The 18445-nt window shown below is 44.4% G+C and overlaps 1 protein-coding gene across 1 annotated transcript in view; it reads right to left on the bottom strand.

Moving 5' to 3' along the window:
- NT5C1B (5'-nucleotidase, cytosolic IB) overlaps nucleotides 1–18445 on the bottom strand; it is a 145071-nt gene that overhangs the window by 72591 nt on the left and 54035 nt on the right. The window contains exon 3 of the mRNA XM_069605920.1: nucleotides 163–292. Within this exon, the coding sequence (XP_069462021.1) occupies nucleotides 163–292 (130 nt within the window). The remainder of the gene's footprint in view (nucleotides 1–162; nucleotides 293–18445) is intronic.

Below are 18445 nucleotides of genomic sequence, written 5' to 3'. Positions count from 1 at the left end.
GCTCTGGCTCTGACATAAGCAAATAAACATGCGCCTTGCATGGAGGCTTTGGAGAAGAAAAGAGAAACTGCTCCACCAACCGGAACAGAGGAAGCAAAGTGAAACACATTGCATCACCGTGGCAGTCAAAGGTGGCCACAAAAGGCTATTTATTTTACTTACCGTAGTGATTGATGGAGTTTATGAGTCTCACCCCAACTTGGGCATGATTATTAGTCATCAAGACGATATCAAACAGCTCTTCACTCTCAGGGTAGAGCTCTCGAAGCCGTGCGTTCACCTCCTCCACCGCCTGTGGGTATAATAGAGAGGAACACACATAAATAAACATGTAGACCCTCTGCAGAGAGAGGTGAAGAGAGCACCCATGATTGACAGTAGCTTCAAGCAGACTTCTTCCAGTATTGGTAAAAATGTGAACTTCACATGCCAAGGCTGTTCCCGTCAGCGTTCTCCTTGGCTGCTTCTTGCTACTGTGCAAGCCTTGACTTGCAGCTCAAGCGCAAGGAAACCTTTTGTACAACTGTGTTTCATGTGGAATAGTATTTCAGCATGTCCTGTTGCTTTACTTTATTTCAGTATTCAACCTTAAAATGTATATACAAACAATACATAGGAATAAACCATAAAACATTAATTACAATATCTGCCTGCTTAGGTACAATAAAAAAATACTTAACTTCAATAATACTTATACAGAAATTACTCTATAGACTAATGACATAGACATTTCCTAAAACTAGTTCAAGTGCGGTTTGTAAGTTGTTGCACAAAACACAAAGGTTATAAACATCATTGGTATCGCTACAATGGCATCTTAACATCCAGTACCCTAGATACCTTTCAATAACTACCAGATAGGAATCTATTTCTCCTTCTCCAGGCCATAGCTATGTAGTCAGAGACATCAAATATTACATCGAGCTTGCCCTTTTACACAATGCTCCCCCTTTCATAAGGCATAAGATAATGATAATGATGGGTTATTTATATAGCACCTTAATCCAAAGCGCTTTACAGAGCACATATTTACATACAATATCACCCAACCGAATTTGTTACTCAAGATAACTCTATTAGATAAACAGTTTGTCAAATTTCTGCTTCTAATTTCATTATATAGAGGACATAAGAATACAAAAGGTTGCAGGGTTTCGATTTTATCAGGACAGAAAACACATGCGCTCACACATTTTAAATTCCACCTGGCTTTGATTTTTGCCAGAGGGAGCACATCTCGTCGCATTTTTAAAACCAGGGCTCTCGTCACTGGGTTTTCAATGAGAGACAGGTAATCCTCAATGGTGAACAATTGTTTCACAGACAGATATCCATAACCCATAGACATCCAGACATTTGGTGACATATTGCTCCATTACAAATTCCCTATGTGCATTAATGACAACCTGTCTGGAGTTCTCATTGATACCCTCTTACTCATACCAATAATGATCCAACCTAAGGAGATGTAAACATATTTTGATGTTTTTGAACCATTTAAGAGATCGTGCACTCTGGTATGCAAGGATATCTTTTAGAGCCTCCCTAAATTTGGCCAGGGAGTCTGAAACCCATCTGCAAACCCAATACAATATAGGTTGGATGGATAGATGATCACCTATGCGCAGCAGGCCACGTTCCATATGTGACGTTAGTTGGAGGGACCCTGTTGCTAAGGCTAATTTGACACTAGGAAGAAACAGTATTTTAACAACAGTAACATTATTTTAGTGTTCCTTAAATTGTTTATGAAAAACCTGCTACCTCCAGCTGTGGAGATTTATAGAGCGCAGTCATTGGCAGCAGCTGTGAATGGAGCAGGTTTTTCATAAACAATTTAAGGAACCCTAAAATAATGTTACAGTTGTTAAAATACTGTTTCTTCCTAGTGTCAAATTAGCCTTAGCAACAGGGTCCCTCCAGCTAACGTCACGAGATTCTGACGCCAAAGCAGTAAAAAAAGGGAATTCTTGCATATTTTGGTTATCTATAGAGATGTTAATTCTTGGGCACAGGGCCCGATATTTTCCACATCTCATAATTTTTGTTTTGCTACTATTAATTTACAACCCTTGTTCTAGACAAAATTTGACGAAATGCTTTGTTAGTTTTTTAAATCCCGATGGTATCCTAGACATGATTACCAAATCCTTGGCAAAGAACAGAATACCTATCCGCTCCCCGCCGATGACTGGTACGTCTGATGTATCACAGGGGAGTTCCTCCAATATCCCATCAAAAAATAAGTAAAAGAGAAGGTGGACCAGAATATGCCTTCTTAATCCTTTGATGACAGGAAATGTATTAGTACTCTCTCCTCCCAGGCCCAATCTTACTCTAGCTGATGTTTTGTCTTATAGCTGAAACATTGCCATAAGCAAAGCTACTGCAACCTTTTTTGTTATAAAGTGCTTTCTATAGTGCAGTGCTTGGTATACTATACTATCAAAAGCCATCTTTAAATCTACAAATGAAAGATTCAAATTATCTCCTTTAATATTGGTATGCTTATCACTGATCATGATTAACATGAATACCTGGTTACTGGCACTCACCCCTTTAGGGAACCCTGCCTGTAGGTGACTGAGTGCATTAGCTTCTATGACCTAGTCTTCTTATTTAGTTTGGAGGATTTTTCCATATATTTATTTTGCTGCCCACATCAAGAAGTGAAATTGGCATGTACATAAACATGATGCAATATATGTGCCACCAGAAAGAAAGAAGGCAACACTGGCAAATGTAGCATTCTTGTTAAGGTGCTGTTTTTGCAACTGTCGAGAGTTGGGTTTAAATCTTGGCTTTGACAAAAATACATACATAATGTGGGAACATAATTATATTTCAATCGGCCTTACATTGACAGATGCAGAATTTGCCACTGCAGATTAACAAAACAGAAACAGGAGGCAACTTTAAAAAAAAAGGTAGAACTGCCATCCTCAGAAAGCATATTTTAAGAGTTTTTCTACAAATATAAAGAAAAGAAAAGGGATTGGTTACTGTGTTTGTAGTCCTAAGCATGTAGTCCTTTATCTATTTCGCAGCCAGAAAATGAGGAGTAAGAGCCAGTCAAGGGTCAGGTGCCAGGAAGCCAGAGAGTGCAGGGCTATGAAAACCATGGCAAGCAGATGGTGTATTTTGTTGTAGAGAGATTAAGGACAGTCCTCCTTAAAAAGAGGGAAAGGAAGGACTGGGCATGAGGGAAGAAGAGGAGGGGCTACTAGAGCCCGGGACAGAACCATGTAGAAGGACAATAAAAGAGGTTGCAAATACAGTTGGCTCAAAGTCCTTTGTTGGTTATTCCGCCCCAGTGCCCCCACAGGGTGCTACGCTGGCTGAACATACTCAAGAGTGCCACTATAGGCCAGAACAACTGGCAACGAAGGGAACCGTTTCCCATGCAAGTCGAATAGAGGAACTTCACCCAGGAAGGGAATCAATGCATCGGCAGTCTGCCGGATCCACGTCAAAATATTAAAACTGCAGGTGTCCCTGCCGCATAGACAGCAGTCTGCTGCAACTGGAAAGGAAGGGCAATCCGCCCCATTGGATAGTGGAAAACAGCAGTTCGCTGCAACCATTGCTGGAGGGCAGTCCGCCCATTGACTTAAGAAGGGCTGTCTGCCCGGTGAAGAATAAGGGCAACCCGCCCGTGGAATATAGAACAACGGTGGCCCGCCGCAACTGAGAAGGAATGGTATCCTGCCCTTCTGCACGAGAGAAGACGGTGGCAAGTCGCAAAGTAGGGAGAAGGGCCATCCGCCCAGCAGCTAACAGGCATACAGGAAAGAGAATAGGTTTGCTGCCTGCCCGCAGTGAGCAAAACCCCTCCACACACCGCCAACCTCAAATCATGTCCTTGCTCCAGGACGTGCTGGACCACAGTTGGCCCCAGCATCTTGTGAAAAGGGGAACATTAAATAAACAAAGGAGGGCCATCCACTCCCGCCAGTTCCTTGCGCCCAAAGGAAAGGTCTGGTACAGCAGGCGGTAAGTCAGGTCAGCGCCCTCCGGATTAACATAAAGACTTTGGCTCCACTGTGAAGAAAGAGGTGAGAAGAAGGTCGTAGAGCAACAGAGAGAGTGAAGGGAGAAAAGTATGAAGAAGAAAGAGGTGGAAGAAAGGACAGAGGTGAACCCAGAGGATGTCCCCAAATCAAGAGACAGGAGAAAAGATGGAAGAGAAGATGGAGGACAGATAGCAAGGAAAAGAGCACGACGAACACCCAGAGGACCGCCACTAGACCGCAAGAGCAGTAGCCCACACAGATTATATGCAGGGGGAGATGTTGTAGAGAGATTAAGGACAGTCCTCCTTAAAAAGAGGACGACCCTAAAGGAGGGAAATGAAGGACTGGGCATGTGGTGTGAGGGCGGAAGAGGAAGGGCTACTAGAGCCCGGGACAGAACCACGTAGAGGGACAATTAAAGCGGTTGCAAATAGGGTGCTAAGCTGGCTGCACATACTCCAGGGTCCCACTATAGGCAACAACATATTTGTGGAGGGGAAATGGACACCGAGATGGGACCAAGTAAGGATGAGACTGGAGAAGGGTTTCACTTGGCAAATTGCAGAGGACAAGAAGAGAGGAAGGTAGAACGAAACAGGAGGTTTTTAATAACTGCTGCAAAGAGAAAAGAAGAAGGTGAGGGTGGAGAGAAGTGAAGGACAATGGGTGTCACTGTTTGTGTGGTCTATTGTTTACTTCTGATTTGCACTTGATTTGCTTTTCATTTATTTTCATATTGTTTTGAATAGTTATTTAGTTTTAGCTTTAGTTATTAATAGCATCTAGCATCTTACAACGGTGTGTTGGCTTTTTTTTAAGTTAGTTTTCATTAAATCGGGTGATCTTTTCTATCAAAGTGCTCTCTATGCAATGGAGACTATACTTCCCAGCTACCCCCTTAAGGTGCCCTTTTTAGCACAACAAGACTCAGTGCTCAAAAGTCTTGCATAGCAAAACAGAAAGGTGATGGCTGGAAGGTTTTGAATTAATCATAACCACGGGCAAAGCTCTGGGCAACCCTCCAGACCATCGTTTTTCAGCCTGCCAAGCCATTACAGAAGGGGAAAAACCATATGCAAATCAGGCTTGGTCCTACCCCAAAAGGGGCAGTCCAGCCCGAACTGCTAGGTCACATCCCTTCTGCACGAGACCACAAGCATCCCCAGACATGTTTCAGCCTTGTTGGGCGTCATCAGTGAGGAGTAGCTTGGGTCTCTAGGCCCGGCAGACTCGGGACCCACGTCTGGGTATACCCGTCCCACTCGGGGTGACTTTAGCAAAACAGAAAGGTGATGGCTGGAAGGTTTTGAATTAATCATAACCACGGGCAAAGCTCTGGGCAACCCTCCAGACCATCGTTTTTCAGCCTGCCAAGCCATTACAGAAGGGGAAAAACCATATGCAAATCAGGCTTGGTCCTACCCCAAAAGGGGCAGTCCAGCCCGAACTGCTAGGTCACATCCCTTCTGCACGAGACCACAAGCATCCCCAGACATGTTTCAGCCTTGTTGGGCGTCATCAGTGAGGAGTAGCTTGGCTCTCTAGGCCCGGCAGACTCGGGACCCACGTCTGGGTATACCCGTCCCACTCAGGGGGACTTTAGCAAAACAGAAAGGTGATGGCTGGAAGGTTTTGAATTAATCATAACCACGGGCAAAGCTCTGGGCAACCCTCCAGACCATCGTTTTTCAGCCTGCCAAGCCATTACAGAAGGGGAAAAACCATATGCAAATCAGGCTTGGTCCTACCCCAAAAGGGGCAGTCCAGCCCAAACTGCTAGGTCACATCCCTTCTGCACGAGACCACAAGCATCCCCAGACATGTTTCAGCCTTGTTGGGCGTCATCAGTGAGGAGTAGCTTGGGTCTCTAGGCCCGGCAGACTCGGGACCCACATCTGGGTATACCCGTCCCACTCGGGGTGACTTTAGCAAAACAGAAAGGTGATGGCTGGAAGGTTTTGAATTAATCATAACCACGGGCAAAGCTCTGGGCAACCCTCCAGACCATCGTTTTTCAGCCTGCCAAGCCATTACAGAAGGGGAAAAACCATATGCAAATCAGGCTTGGTCCTACCCCAAAAGGGGCAGTCCAGCCCGAACTGCTAGGTCACATCCCTTCTGCACGAGACCACAAGCATCCCCAGACATGTTTCAGCCTTGTTGGGCGTCATCAGTGAGGAGTAGCTTGGGTCTCTAGGCCCGGCAGACTCGGGACCCACGTCTGGGTATACCCGTCCCACTCGGGGTGACTTTAGCAAAACAGAAAGGTGATGACTGGAAGGTTTTGAATTAATCATAACCACGGGCAAAGCTCTGGGCAACCCTCCAGACCATCGTTTTTCAGCCTGCCAAGCCATTACAGAAGGGGAAAAACCATATGCAAATCAGGCTTGGTCCTACCCCAAAAGGGGCAGTCCAGCCCGAACTGCTAGGTCACATCCCTTCTGCACGAGACCACAAGCATCCCCAGACATGTTTCAGCCTTGTTGGGCGTCATCAGTGAGGAGTAGCTTGGGTCTCTAGGCCCGGCAGACTCGGGACCCACGTCTGGGTATACCCGTCCCACTCGGGGTGACTTTAGCAAAACAGAAAGGTGATGGCTGGAAGGTTTTGAATTAATCATAACCACGGGCAAAGCTCTGGGCAACCCTCCAGACCATCGTTTTTCAGCCTGCCAAGCCATTACAGAAGGGGAAAAACCATATGCAAATCAGGCTTGGTCCTACCCCAAAAGGGGCAGTCCAGCCCGAACTGCTAGGTCACATCCCTTCTGCACGAGACCACAAGCATCCCCAGACATGTTTCAGCTTTGTTGGGCGTCATCAGTGAGGAGTAGCTTGGGTCTCTAGGCCCGGCAGACTCGGGACCCACGTCTGGGTATACCCGTCCCACTCGGGGTGACTTTAGCAAAACAGAAAGGTGATGGCTGGAAGGTTTTGAATTAATCATAACCACGGGCAAAGCTCTGGGCAACCCTCCAGACCATCGTTTTTCAGCCTGCCAAGCCATTACAGAAGGGGAAAAACCATATGCAAATCAGGCTTGGTCCTACCCCAAAAGGGGCAGTCCAGCCCGAACTGCTAGGTCACATCCCTTCTGCACGAGACCACAAGCATCCCCAGACATGTTTCAGCCTTGTTGGGCGTCATCAGTGAGGAGTAGCTTGGGTCTCTAGGCCCGGCAGACTCGGGACCCACGTCTGGGTATACCCGTCCCACTCGGGGTGACTTTAGCAAAACAGAAAGGTGATGGCTGGAAGGTTTTGAATTAATCATAACCACGGGCAAAGCTCTGGGCAACCCTCCAGACCATTGTTTTTCAGCCTGCCAAGCCATTACAGAAGGGGAAAAACCATATGCAAATCAGGCTTGGTCCTACCCCAAAAGGGGCAGTCCAGCCCGAACTGCTAGGTCACATCCCTTCTGCACGAGACCACAAGCATCCCCAGACATGTTTCAGCCTTGTTGGGCGTCATCAGTGAGGAGTAGCTTGGGTCTCTAGGCCCGGCAGACTCGGGACCCACGTCTGGGTATACCCGTCCCACTCGGGGTGACTTTAGCAAAACAGAAAGGTGATGGCTGGAAGGTTTTGAATTAATCATAACCACGGGCAAAGCTCTGGGCAACCCTCCAGACCATCGTTTTTCAGCCTGCCAAGCCATTACAGAAGGGGAAAAACCATATGCAAATCATGCTTGGTCCTACCCCAAAAGGGGCAGTCCAGCCCGAACTGCTAGGTCACATCCCTTCTGTACGAGACCACAAGCATCCCCAGACATGTTTCAGCCTTGTTGGGCGTCATCAGTGAGGAGTAGCTTGGGTCTCTAGGCCCGGCAGACTCGGGACCCACGTCTGGGTATACCCGTCCCACTCGGGACCCACGTCTGGGTATACCCGTCCCACTCGGTGTGGAAGGTTGGCCCAGAGCAATTGCCAGTGGTTTAGATTCATTCGAAACCTTCCACCCATCACTTTTGTTGTCGGTTTGTTTCTCCTTGTGAGAGAGGGTATGCCCAGACGTGGGTCCCTTGCTCGCTGCGCCACAGGGAACCAGGCTGCACCTCACTGAGGAGGTCCAACAAGGCTGAAACATGTCTGGGGTTGCTTGGTTTTCTGTGCAGAGGGGACCTGGCCTAGCAGTTCGGGCTGGGCTGCTACCTTCGGTGGCGGCAGCTGCTGACTGATTTGCACATGGCTGGTCCCCTTTTGCAATGGCACAGACGGGCTAAAAACGGTGGTGTGGAAGGTTGGCCCAGAGCAATTGCCAGTGGTTTAGATTCATTCGAAACCTTCCACCCATCACTTTTGTTGTCCAAAAGTCTTGCATAGGCATGATGCACCTACACATAGCATGTTTGTACCTGTTAGAGTGTCGGCATGTGCAAATCACTCTACCCCATTCAACTCTCACGCTCTTAAGCCCTTTGACTTGTCTTTATCAGTGCAATGGTGTACTTTCTAATATTACCTACCGGTAGGCAATTTACCTTGCAATTTAAATAATTACAAAGTTCACAATGAATCAAATATCCGGGGTTGCTGGCAGTGTTTTGTGCATCTCCGCTGTTTTAAACAAATACATGAAACCTGCTGAAACGCACACGAATAATACAACAAATAATGTTCAAATGACATCTACAAGTAAAATAATAATGGGAGCTTCGAGCTTGCTCACAAACTAAGCAAAAGCCAAAATATAACTGTCCAAACAGCTGGAGTCCTTGCCTTAGATCTGAATGGTCCACTAGAGACCCATTGCAATACTAAGCTTAGCATAACTATCACTCCTCCCCCTGCAGCTCAGGGTTCCCAAATCACATTACTACTATCCCTTCCTGACCTCAAAGGAACTTGGATTCCATACATAGACAGAAATATACATCCCTCTTTTGATAAATATCCAACAAAGTTCAATACACTGCAACCCAACAGAGAGCAAATATTGGCTGGAAATGGACAGAATTACACTATTGTAAATCCACTGGCTTGAATTTGTTCATACACCCTCAATAAATCAAAACATGTGTACTGGCAAACTTAAGCACACTTTGAAGTGGCACTATTAAATGTAAGATCTTCACCTTGCCATGCGGGCAAATTCTCTCTTATGGTGACTTGGCTTCAGGGTCACTCTGGACCAGCTGTTGCCACAGCCATTACTGATGGACTTTCCCTCCTGAACCCAAATAGATGTGGTGGCAAAAGTGGGGGTGTTGCCATCATATGTGAATCATCTCTGATTGTGCAGATAGCATCAAGTCAGCCGATTCAGGGCTGCAAGGTCTCGTCAAGTTTCTTTTAACAAAATCCACTTTTTACATTGCCTGATCATCTATGGCCCGATCATAAAAATGAGACTTTCCGTCAATGCGATGCTATCCTTTGATAATGTGGCCATTGGGGCAATTATTAATGGCCTGATTATTCTTTCATCTGTTTTGATCTCTTTCGATCAACCCCCTATTAGATCAACACACACACACACACACACACACACACAAGTAATTTCATGTAGTCATCTACGTTTTTAACTAGGGACTCCTATCCAGCAACGTCTTGAATGTTTTAGACAGACCTCATTATTAGATGAATTAGCTAATTCTCATTATTCCAAAATTAATACAATCATAAATTATGTAGCACCTCAATGCACTAACATCAATAAATTAGGACCTAGACAGAACAGATGGTATTATAACACCGAAAGGGGTACAAATGTATCTGTTTAATCTATATAACAGACCCGTTGCCGCATGCAGGCTAACTGCCATGGAAAAATCCAAGATCTTGTAACAACTGGAGTATGCTCTGAGAAAATGAAGACCCACATACTGTTACGGGGGGCGACTTCAACTTGCAACTGGAACCTATCAGTGAATTAGAAGAGATGTGGGAGGATCAAGATACAGTTTGGGATTTCCCACACTTGGTGGCTAACAGACCCAACCAAGAGGCTAAACTGCTTTGCTATAGAGAAAATGTGCATCCTATATAATTTAGAATTAAGAGCATGCAATGGCCGCTTCCCAAGTGATCAACCCGCTGACATCACATACATGGGAGCAAATGGCACCTCGACTCCTGATTACATTTTGGTTTTGGTCAGAGATTGGGGTAAAGTTACCCATTTGGAGGTGCTTCCAAATTTAGCAAGTGACCACTACCCACTGACAATTAGCCTTAGAATTGATGTAGAGCATCAACCCCAAACCCACCCCGGAGCTGGGGATATAGCAATTGCAGGGCATGCACAGAAAATCATAGGATGGTCTGAGATTGTTGAAAAAGATATGAAGACCAATAGTTACAGGGCCATTGTGGGCAGTCTGGAGACAATAGGCAAAGAGGGAACATCTGATGATGACATTGTAGCTGAGTATGACATTCTGATGAGCTGACTTTCCCCATTTATTACAAGTGAATCATCAAACATTAAAAAGGCTGCTTTAAAAAAGGCTTGCAGGTATGATGCGGACTTCCGGAAAGCAAATAAAGTGCTGCTAAAATGTCTGTGGAGCGATCGAAAAATGTAGATAAACCCGGCCTGCGCCAATGCAGATTTAAATATAAAAAGCTTATTAGTGAAAAGAAGAGGGCATATGCTAAAAATACACGGTTATGTCTTACGAAGGCCTTTCAAGAAGGAGATATGATAACTTATTGGAGATTGGTTGCAGGAAAAGATACAATAGAGGAGGCTCCTCTCAATTGCTGTATACTCGGAAATGGTTGGAGAGAGCACTTTATGAGTTCATATAATGATATTTAGGGCCTGTTGGGTCTGCCCGAAGGTGAGACAGGCCCGAGGGGTATGGCACTCCTTGTTAAGGTGGGGAAATCCGAAGGAACCGCGTATGATGTGTCAAGCACAGGGACATTTGAATTGACTGGGCTGGATGTCCAAAGTGTGGTTAACTTACAGAAAAGTGGCAAGGCCCCGGGACCAGATAAGGCCCCTTTGGACCTCTTTAAGGATGAACTCTGCATTTGGGGACCGACTCTGTGCAAATTATTGCACACATTTATAAATCTTAACTTGGTCCTGCCTTCATGGCGATCCACACAAATAGTGCCAATATATAAAAAGGGGGACAGAGAGTCCCCGGCAAACTATGTGCCAATTTCGCTCTTAGACAGTTTTAGGGAGAATTCTCAGAAATGTGCTAATTCCTCTTTACCTTAGAGACCCCCAGCAACTTTGCTGGGTTTTGAGGACTTGAATTTTTAACCTGGAGAGAGTGAGACCCTTTTCCCCACTCTCTCATGTATTTTAATGTGATTTTGTACACTGCGTTTCTTTTGGTTGTGGAGTCTGACAAACTCCATAGGCATCATCTTTTGCATTGTGTCACACAGCACCTTCAGTGCAGTAGCCCAGGGAAGTCTTTTCAGATTTCCCCAAGGTATAAATACCTTCTCTTGGGATAAACTACTGTTTCCAAGAGCAGTAAAGTGAAATTGACTTTAATTACATTTGTAACTTTCTAGACCCATCACACACCATCTTACAATAGAGTGCTGGTGGGATTACTTAGTATCCCCATTTGTCTAGCTTCTCATGTAACATTTTTATGTTACCCTTTCCTCGATGAACGGCTGGTGGCAGTGGTTTACTTTTTACTACCACTGTGTGTCTTTACCGCGGGCTGCGTTCACAGCCATGGTAAAGCACCATGGGTGCATATTTGTCAAAATGGCCCCGGTCTTCTTTTTTCACCATTTCTTTGTGGAAAGGTCCTTCTTGAGATTTACTCTGCATGCCAAACCAGGTTTCATCCCTTTGTTCATTTTTTCATGACTGAAGCCCGTCTCTGGCTTCAAGGTGTCTGGTAGGGGCAGGAAGCGGGGGAGGTGCCTGAAACTCCCTGTTAGGAGACAGGAATGCACTCTTATGTGATTGGCCGGTTGGCTGTCCGGCAAGGACAGCCACCCTGCTGGTTGACCGACAGCTATGCTGGAATGAATGGGAGAAACCTGCATAAAAGGCGAGGCTTTTTGGCTTGGAAGGCAGAGTTGACCACTGGATGAAGGAATCCGAAGAAGAACTTTGAAGAGACGCCTGCTGCAACTCCTGGACCGTTGGTTTGCCCGGTGAAGCCCAGCTGCTGTGCTGAAGCTCCGAATTTGCATCGACAGAGAAGCCCCGGCAAGGACGACTTCTCCCTTTGAGCTAGTGGGACCAATCAACTCCAAAGTAAGCCACCTGGACATCCTCTCGAAGCTGGTTGAAATTTCCACTGCAGTTGTTGCTGGAACCGAATAGCCAGGGAGAGGAACACCAGATCATGTGCGTTGCTTTTAAGCTGGCCAAGAGCTCCAGGAAGATCCTCCAGACTCCCAGAAGCAGGACCGACTGAGCCTGAGCCCCCTCAACACAGTGCAGGACCCCAGATGCAAGGAAAGCCCATATCGACAGCCAGAAACCGCTGTGGTGCTATTTGCAGTAGACGCGAGGAGCTGAAACACCAAAGTGCCACTTGTTTGAAGATTGCCGGTTGTGGTCGGTGACCGTCCCATTGCAGTGCAGGGGTTTGCAGAAGTCCTCCCTCTTGTACCCATAACTGAGGCCCAGGAACAGCAGGATCTGCAGAGCTGCACAGGAACAGAAGCCACCCACTGCACTTTTCTTCAACCTAAAGGTACTGTACAGTCTAACAGAGCTCACCTTTTGTTGTGCCACCATGCTTGATCTCAGTTGAGACTGGTCACGGTTGCTCTTGTAGAGTTGCTTGCATCTTCTACTTCTTGCAGGCCTAACAGCTTGTGCCCCTACATTTGATTCTACTTTTGCTACAAAGATTTCTAAAGCATTGTGCAAGACCTTTACTTACCTGCAAGAAGTGCTTCAGTTCACCTTGACTTTTGCTAACTTAACATTGGGTGGCCTGGCTCCCTGAATGACTCTTCTCTCCTCTGCTTATGTGTGTTGCCTTCCTTCCAGGAAAGGCTTAACTGACTTTGCGCTGGGGGAGGGGGGGTTATTGAAAGTACTTACCTGGTTAAGAATAATTGTGTGAATACTTGTTTATTCTGAATCCTCTTTTCTTTGACAATCCTCTCAAGAATATTCTAAATGCAACAGTGATATATTAATGTCACAGCACCCTAACTATTGAAGTCACATGAGGCTATAGGAAGTGTCTGTATGCCATACCAAATGGGTATTTGCTGATTTAGAAAACTAAGAGTGAGTATTTGTGAAGTGTATGTGTGTGTTGCTTTATATTGCTCCTTCTGAAGAAGGCTTACTCTAACTGACTGTTCAATACATTAATAATTGTTTAATCAAGAAACCTTGTGTGTAAGAGTTTATTTGAATACTTGTTACTGTGGAGCTCTGTGTAACTCCCCTACGGCTCACATTGACCCCTCTTGAGATAAGCCTGGCTACTCAACCACACTACCAAACTGTGTAGTAGAGACTTATACCAAAGGTTGGGTTCCTATTCCCAGGAGGGCAGGGTTGTTGTAGTGCACCCAAAGGGTACTGCATACAATCTTGCCTAACAGACAGCACAGGGAAAATCTTTGTGAAGGTGATCCTGTCTTTTCTACAAACATGGGCAGAGGAGAACAATGCCATTAGAGATCTTAAGGCTGGTTTCCAAAAGCACAAAAGTACAATAGACCAAAGTTTTAGATTGTTTTGAATGATTTGGAAATGTATTAAGATTAAGGGGATAAAATGATATGCTGTATTTGTCGACCTCAAGACAGCCTTCGATGGTGTGTCGAGGTGGAAACTTTGGCAAGTCCTGAGGAAGAGGAATGTCTAAAATGCAGGCCCTGTACTATAACAAAGCTGTAGTGAGATATGGTTTGGAAGGCAAGTTAACAGACACCTTCAATGTATTAAATGATGTTAGACATGGGTGAGTGCTTGTGCCACTTTTATTTTGTATTTAAGTAGAGGATATCATCAAAGTACTGTTGGAAGACTGCCCAAAAATGGGAAAGGACAAGTACCCTGCGCTGTTTTACGCTGATGACGCGGTCCTCTTGTCCACCTCCCAACAAGGTTTAAGATATAATCTGGACATTTTTGTAAAAAAGTGTGATGAATTAAAAATTAAGTCTGAATGTAGGGAAAACAAACGTGCTTCTGTTTAGGGCTCGGTTTTCCAAATTTTCCAAAATACATGTATCTGTGGGTGAAAACTCCCTGGAACATGTGCAGTCCTACAATTATTTAGGGATCATGTTAAACGATAATGGGTCTTGGGTCAAACATCTGGCTAAGGCTTGTGCAGTTCTAGGGAAAATACAGTGGTGCATACAGGAGTTTCTACAAAAGACATGGAAGAGGCGCATTTACTGCAGCCTTTGAATTATCCCGCAGGCAATCCATCCCAGCGTCACTATATGGCACAAACCTTTGGGGATACTCAAATATAGATAATCTTGAAAGTGCAGAAAACAAACATTTAAAAAGCTGGTTCAAGTTACTATATGATCTCTTAATGCACTCCTCTACCTGGAACTCGATATTTGCCCTATTTGATACCTGGCTGCTTTGCTCCCAGTTCTATACTGGGCATGTGTTTGGTCCACAAAAGGGCTAAGTAAGTACCAGGATGTTCTAAAAAACCTCTTGAGTTTATCTGGGGGAATATGTATACCTTAGGTTGACCACGTGAAAGGAATGTTAGTTCATATGAACGAAATGGAACTCTCGGAGAAAGCAGAGTGCATTGTGGAGACAGCCTTTAACAGATTAAAGAGCAAATCTATTACTGTTACTAGGAGGAAAATGTTAGCAGCAGCTAGCATGCTGAAATCAGGCCCGGGTTACTTGGCATGTAAATCAAACTTCGGACCGGAGGTGTACATAGACAGTATCAGCCCACTGTATACAAGAATACTGCATATCAGCTCTAGAATGGGCACCCTACATGTTGCAAGTTTGACAAAGTCCTGGACCCTGGCGGGATCAAGCATTTGCTCGTTATGTGGCATTGGTGAGGAAACACCTGCACACATGTATTGTTATGCAGTGTACTGAAATCCCTATGAGTACATTATCTGAGACCAAGTCTGAGGGAAGCAGCTATCTGCATCTTACAAGCTGCACTCACACTCTGTAAAAGTACCACAGATCAATGTGTAGTGAAATATGTCCATCGGGCCTGGTTAATCAGAAGAAAATTGTGTATTGGAGCAATTGATGGTGCACCGTAGTAAGATACAAGGTTTGATGATGTATTTCATTAATTTCATTGAATTTATAGAGCCCCTTGCACCAAAGGCGCTGAACAAAAAATATCAGAAGAGAGGGGAGGCAGGGAGTTAAGGGACAAGAGAAGATAAGAGATAGGTTTTGAGGTTTGATTGAAAGATACGAAGAGATGAGGCAGAGCGAAATGAAAGTCAACCCCAAAAAAAGGTTCCAGATCTTCAGTTCTCCAAATGCATGCATAACACCTGTGCCTGCCACATGATGATGGTGTAACTCTCTTGCATTAGCTTTTCAAGCTAAAATTGAAAATATGAGATGTGTGATAGCAAACATTCTAGCAAACCGACCCTTAAACTCTGGCCACATCACTATGGATGATCGGACAGAGCACACTGATATGAAATTGCACTGTAATCACTATAGAACAAATGATGAACATAATGTTATCTATGAACCCAATCACATTGTTGGGATGCAAGTCCAATGACCCAAATGTCAGACAAAGTACAGGTTAAGGAAATCTCTCTGACATGAGACTTGAGCCCCATAGGGCCAGTCACCTTGCTATTTCGCACAATACATTGGCCTTACATGAAGCAGACAAAGGGATAAACACATTTCTGAGAATAGTCAATGACGAAATGCAGATTAGACACTAGCATTGAGAGTGCAAACTGTGTGCAGTAAAATAGGAGGAAACTAACATACAGCAGTACAGTAGAAATAGGGTACACTTACAAGTAACAGAAGCAGACACATCTCACTTCCTATGGTCGAAATACTAAGCAGAAAAATATACTAGATAACAATCCGAGAAATAGTTGGGAACATACAGAAATTCATATTGGCAAGGTAACATGAAACAGCTGGAGTTGTGCCATTCTAAATAAAATGCATTTTGAGAAGCAGCCCTTCACAGTAGTTAGAAAACTAGGCCGCAGAGAAACATTCACATTTCCAATGGTAAAATACATTTAATTCCTGCTTGTCTCAGGTGATGCAAAGGACAAGGTCAGACTCCATGAGCGAAGATGTGAAAAGCTGAACAGGGATTGGCTAGGAGCAGGGCGTGCAGCACACTCCCAAGCCGCAAACGAGTGAAGCATATAACAAATAGTGTTCTTGCACATTACTTTAAAACAAACAAGTCAAAGGCCATAGTTTGGTGAGAACGAGGTCATGTGCTGAGATGGGCACCAGACAAAGTCGATCAGGCAGAAGACACACACTGCCCCCTAGTGAAAAACATTCAGCTAGGATTGGAGTTACAAGTAACACACGACAGGGGTACTTTGACTAAGAATATAAAGAAACAAGTATTCATGACCTTAGAAGTAAGGAGACGCTTGATTAATGCAAGAAATATTATAGTGAATCAGGGAAGGGTGGGGGGACACACTAAACATTCTGATACCTCGTTAAATCAAATATATATACAAGAGTAGGAACCCACTCACACCCACGCAAACATAAACACACATCACAGTTTTGCAAATGATCCCAGAGCCAATGGCCAAGAAATAAGCCTCATGAAGTCATGTAGTCCCTTCATGGGAAAAGGAATGAAATCTACCAAAAGGTGAAACATGTTTCCAACGAAAAGTCACAATATTAACTGTCAGTTGAACAATTGCAAGGCTGAGAATGATCAGATGGTGCCAACCATTGCCTCCCATGAAAAAGTGATGAGGTATTCTTTTTTGTTGCCACACTGTCTATACCTCACTAGTTGATTGGCCGATTAAGGTGAAAGAAACCCACCCAGGAACACTTGCGGTGGGACAGCCAATGAGAAATCCAGTTATATGTTTCAAAATGTTAGAATGTGAGTTGTCCAATTAGAAATGGAGAAGCTGGATAAACCCATTATTATGTCATTGTCAAGAGGAAGTCATTAGCATCGTCACAACGAATAGGATAGGACAATAGGGCTCGGTATTTTATAGATTGTTATAGGGGAGAGCACCCACTGTCCAATCAGTGAATGTGAATTTACATGTATCTTGAAACAAAGTTATAAAACATGACGTCACTCCTCCCTATAAAAGCGGCTATTTAATGATGAAAGGTTCAATGATTTTGGGATTACTCCCAGCCAAGGCTGCATGTAATAATCTTTAGTTTTTCTTAGTATTTGGGCTTACCTTACAACATGTCCAGGTTATCCCTGTCCATTCATTGTGATTAAACAGTGTCTAACTGCACTAACTCTTATCTTAACTAGCTGCCTGCAAATCTCAAAAGAATTTGGATTAATCGCCTGCTTAAGAAAACAACACTAGACCCTATAATACATGAAACTATCGCCCTATTTCTAAGAGTTCATTCCTCCTACAAAATCTGGACAGGGTGGTCACCAACCAATTTCAGGCTCACTTGCAGAGAAACAGCTATTGGACAATTTGTGATCAGGTTTTCTCAAAGGGAGGAGCACTGAGACACCTCTCTGCAATGTTGAAGATGAGCGTCTTAGTATTATTGACCAGGGTTCTAGAGCTTTACTGATGCTCCTTGACCTCTCGGCTGCATTTGATACCCTGGACCACACTGTACTCGTGACCAGGATGGAACAAGATTTTATCATCTCAGCAAATGCCTCCAAATGGTTTCATTCATTGCTAAAACGACAGACTGCCAAAGTAAAACAGAACACCTTTGAATAGGGACAACTTACTGTTAAATAAGGGGTGACGCAAGGGGGCTCTCTGTCTCCATTGCTTCTCAATGTTTATCCAAAACCACTCCATGACTGGCTAATGTCTCAAAATATGAACTTTCTAAATTATGCTGGTGATACTCAGTTGATCGTCAGGCTCCACGCAGATAGACTACGAAAGAATTCAGAGCACATAGCAAATGTTTTCAATAATATTGAAGAATGGATGGAAACCTAATAGCTGATTTTAAACGCCTCAAAAACCAAATGCTTAATTACATCTCCATATTCATCTGTGTCATCCTCTTTGGACCGCATGAAAGGAATCCCACTCGATAAAGCCAAAATGAAAGTATTTACATCAGTACGTCTATTTTGACCCCCGACTTCTAATGACTCAACATAGTCATGACACAAATTAGACCTTTCATTTTGGAATAGCATGCAGCATCCATAGATCGAGCAGTTATCAAATTAGAATGGACTATGGACTATGGAAACACATGTTTGATGGGAGTGCCCAAATAAGCACTGCACTGCCTGCAGATAGTTAGCATATGACGTCCAGAATTGGCCCTGCCACACCACAGATCACGCACAT

This window comes from Ambystoma mexicanum, chromosome 4p, assembly GCF_040938575.1.
Source record: "Ambystoma mexicanum isolate Mex_15411 chromosome 4p, UKY_AmexF1_1, whole genome shotgun sequence".
In the NCBI taxonomy this organism is placed as follows: domain Eukaryota; kingdom Metazoa; phylum Chordata; class Amphibia; order Caudata; family Ambystomatidae; genus Ambystoma; species Ambystoma mexicanum.
Note: the sequence above shows the minus strand (reverse complement) of the source record. Positions and strands in the feature narration are given on the sequence as shown.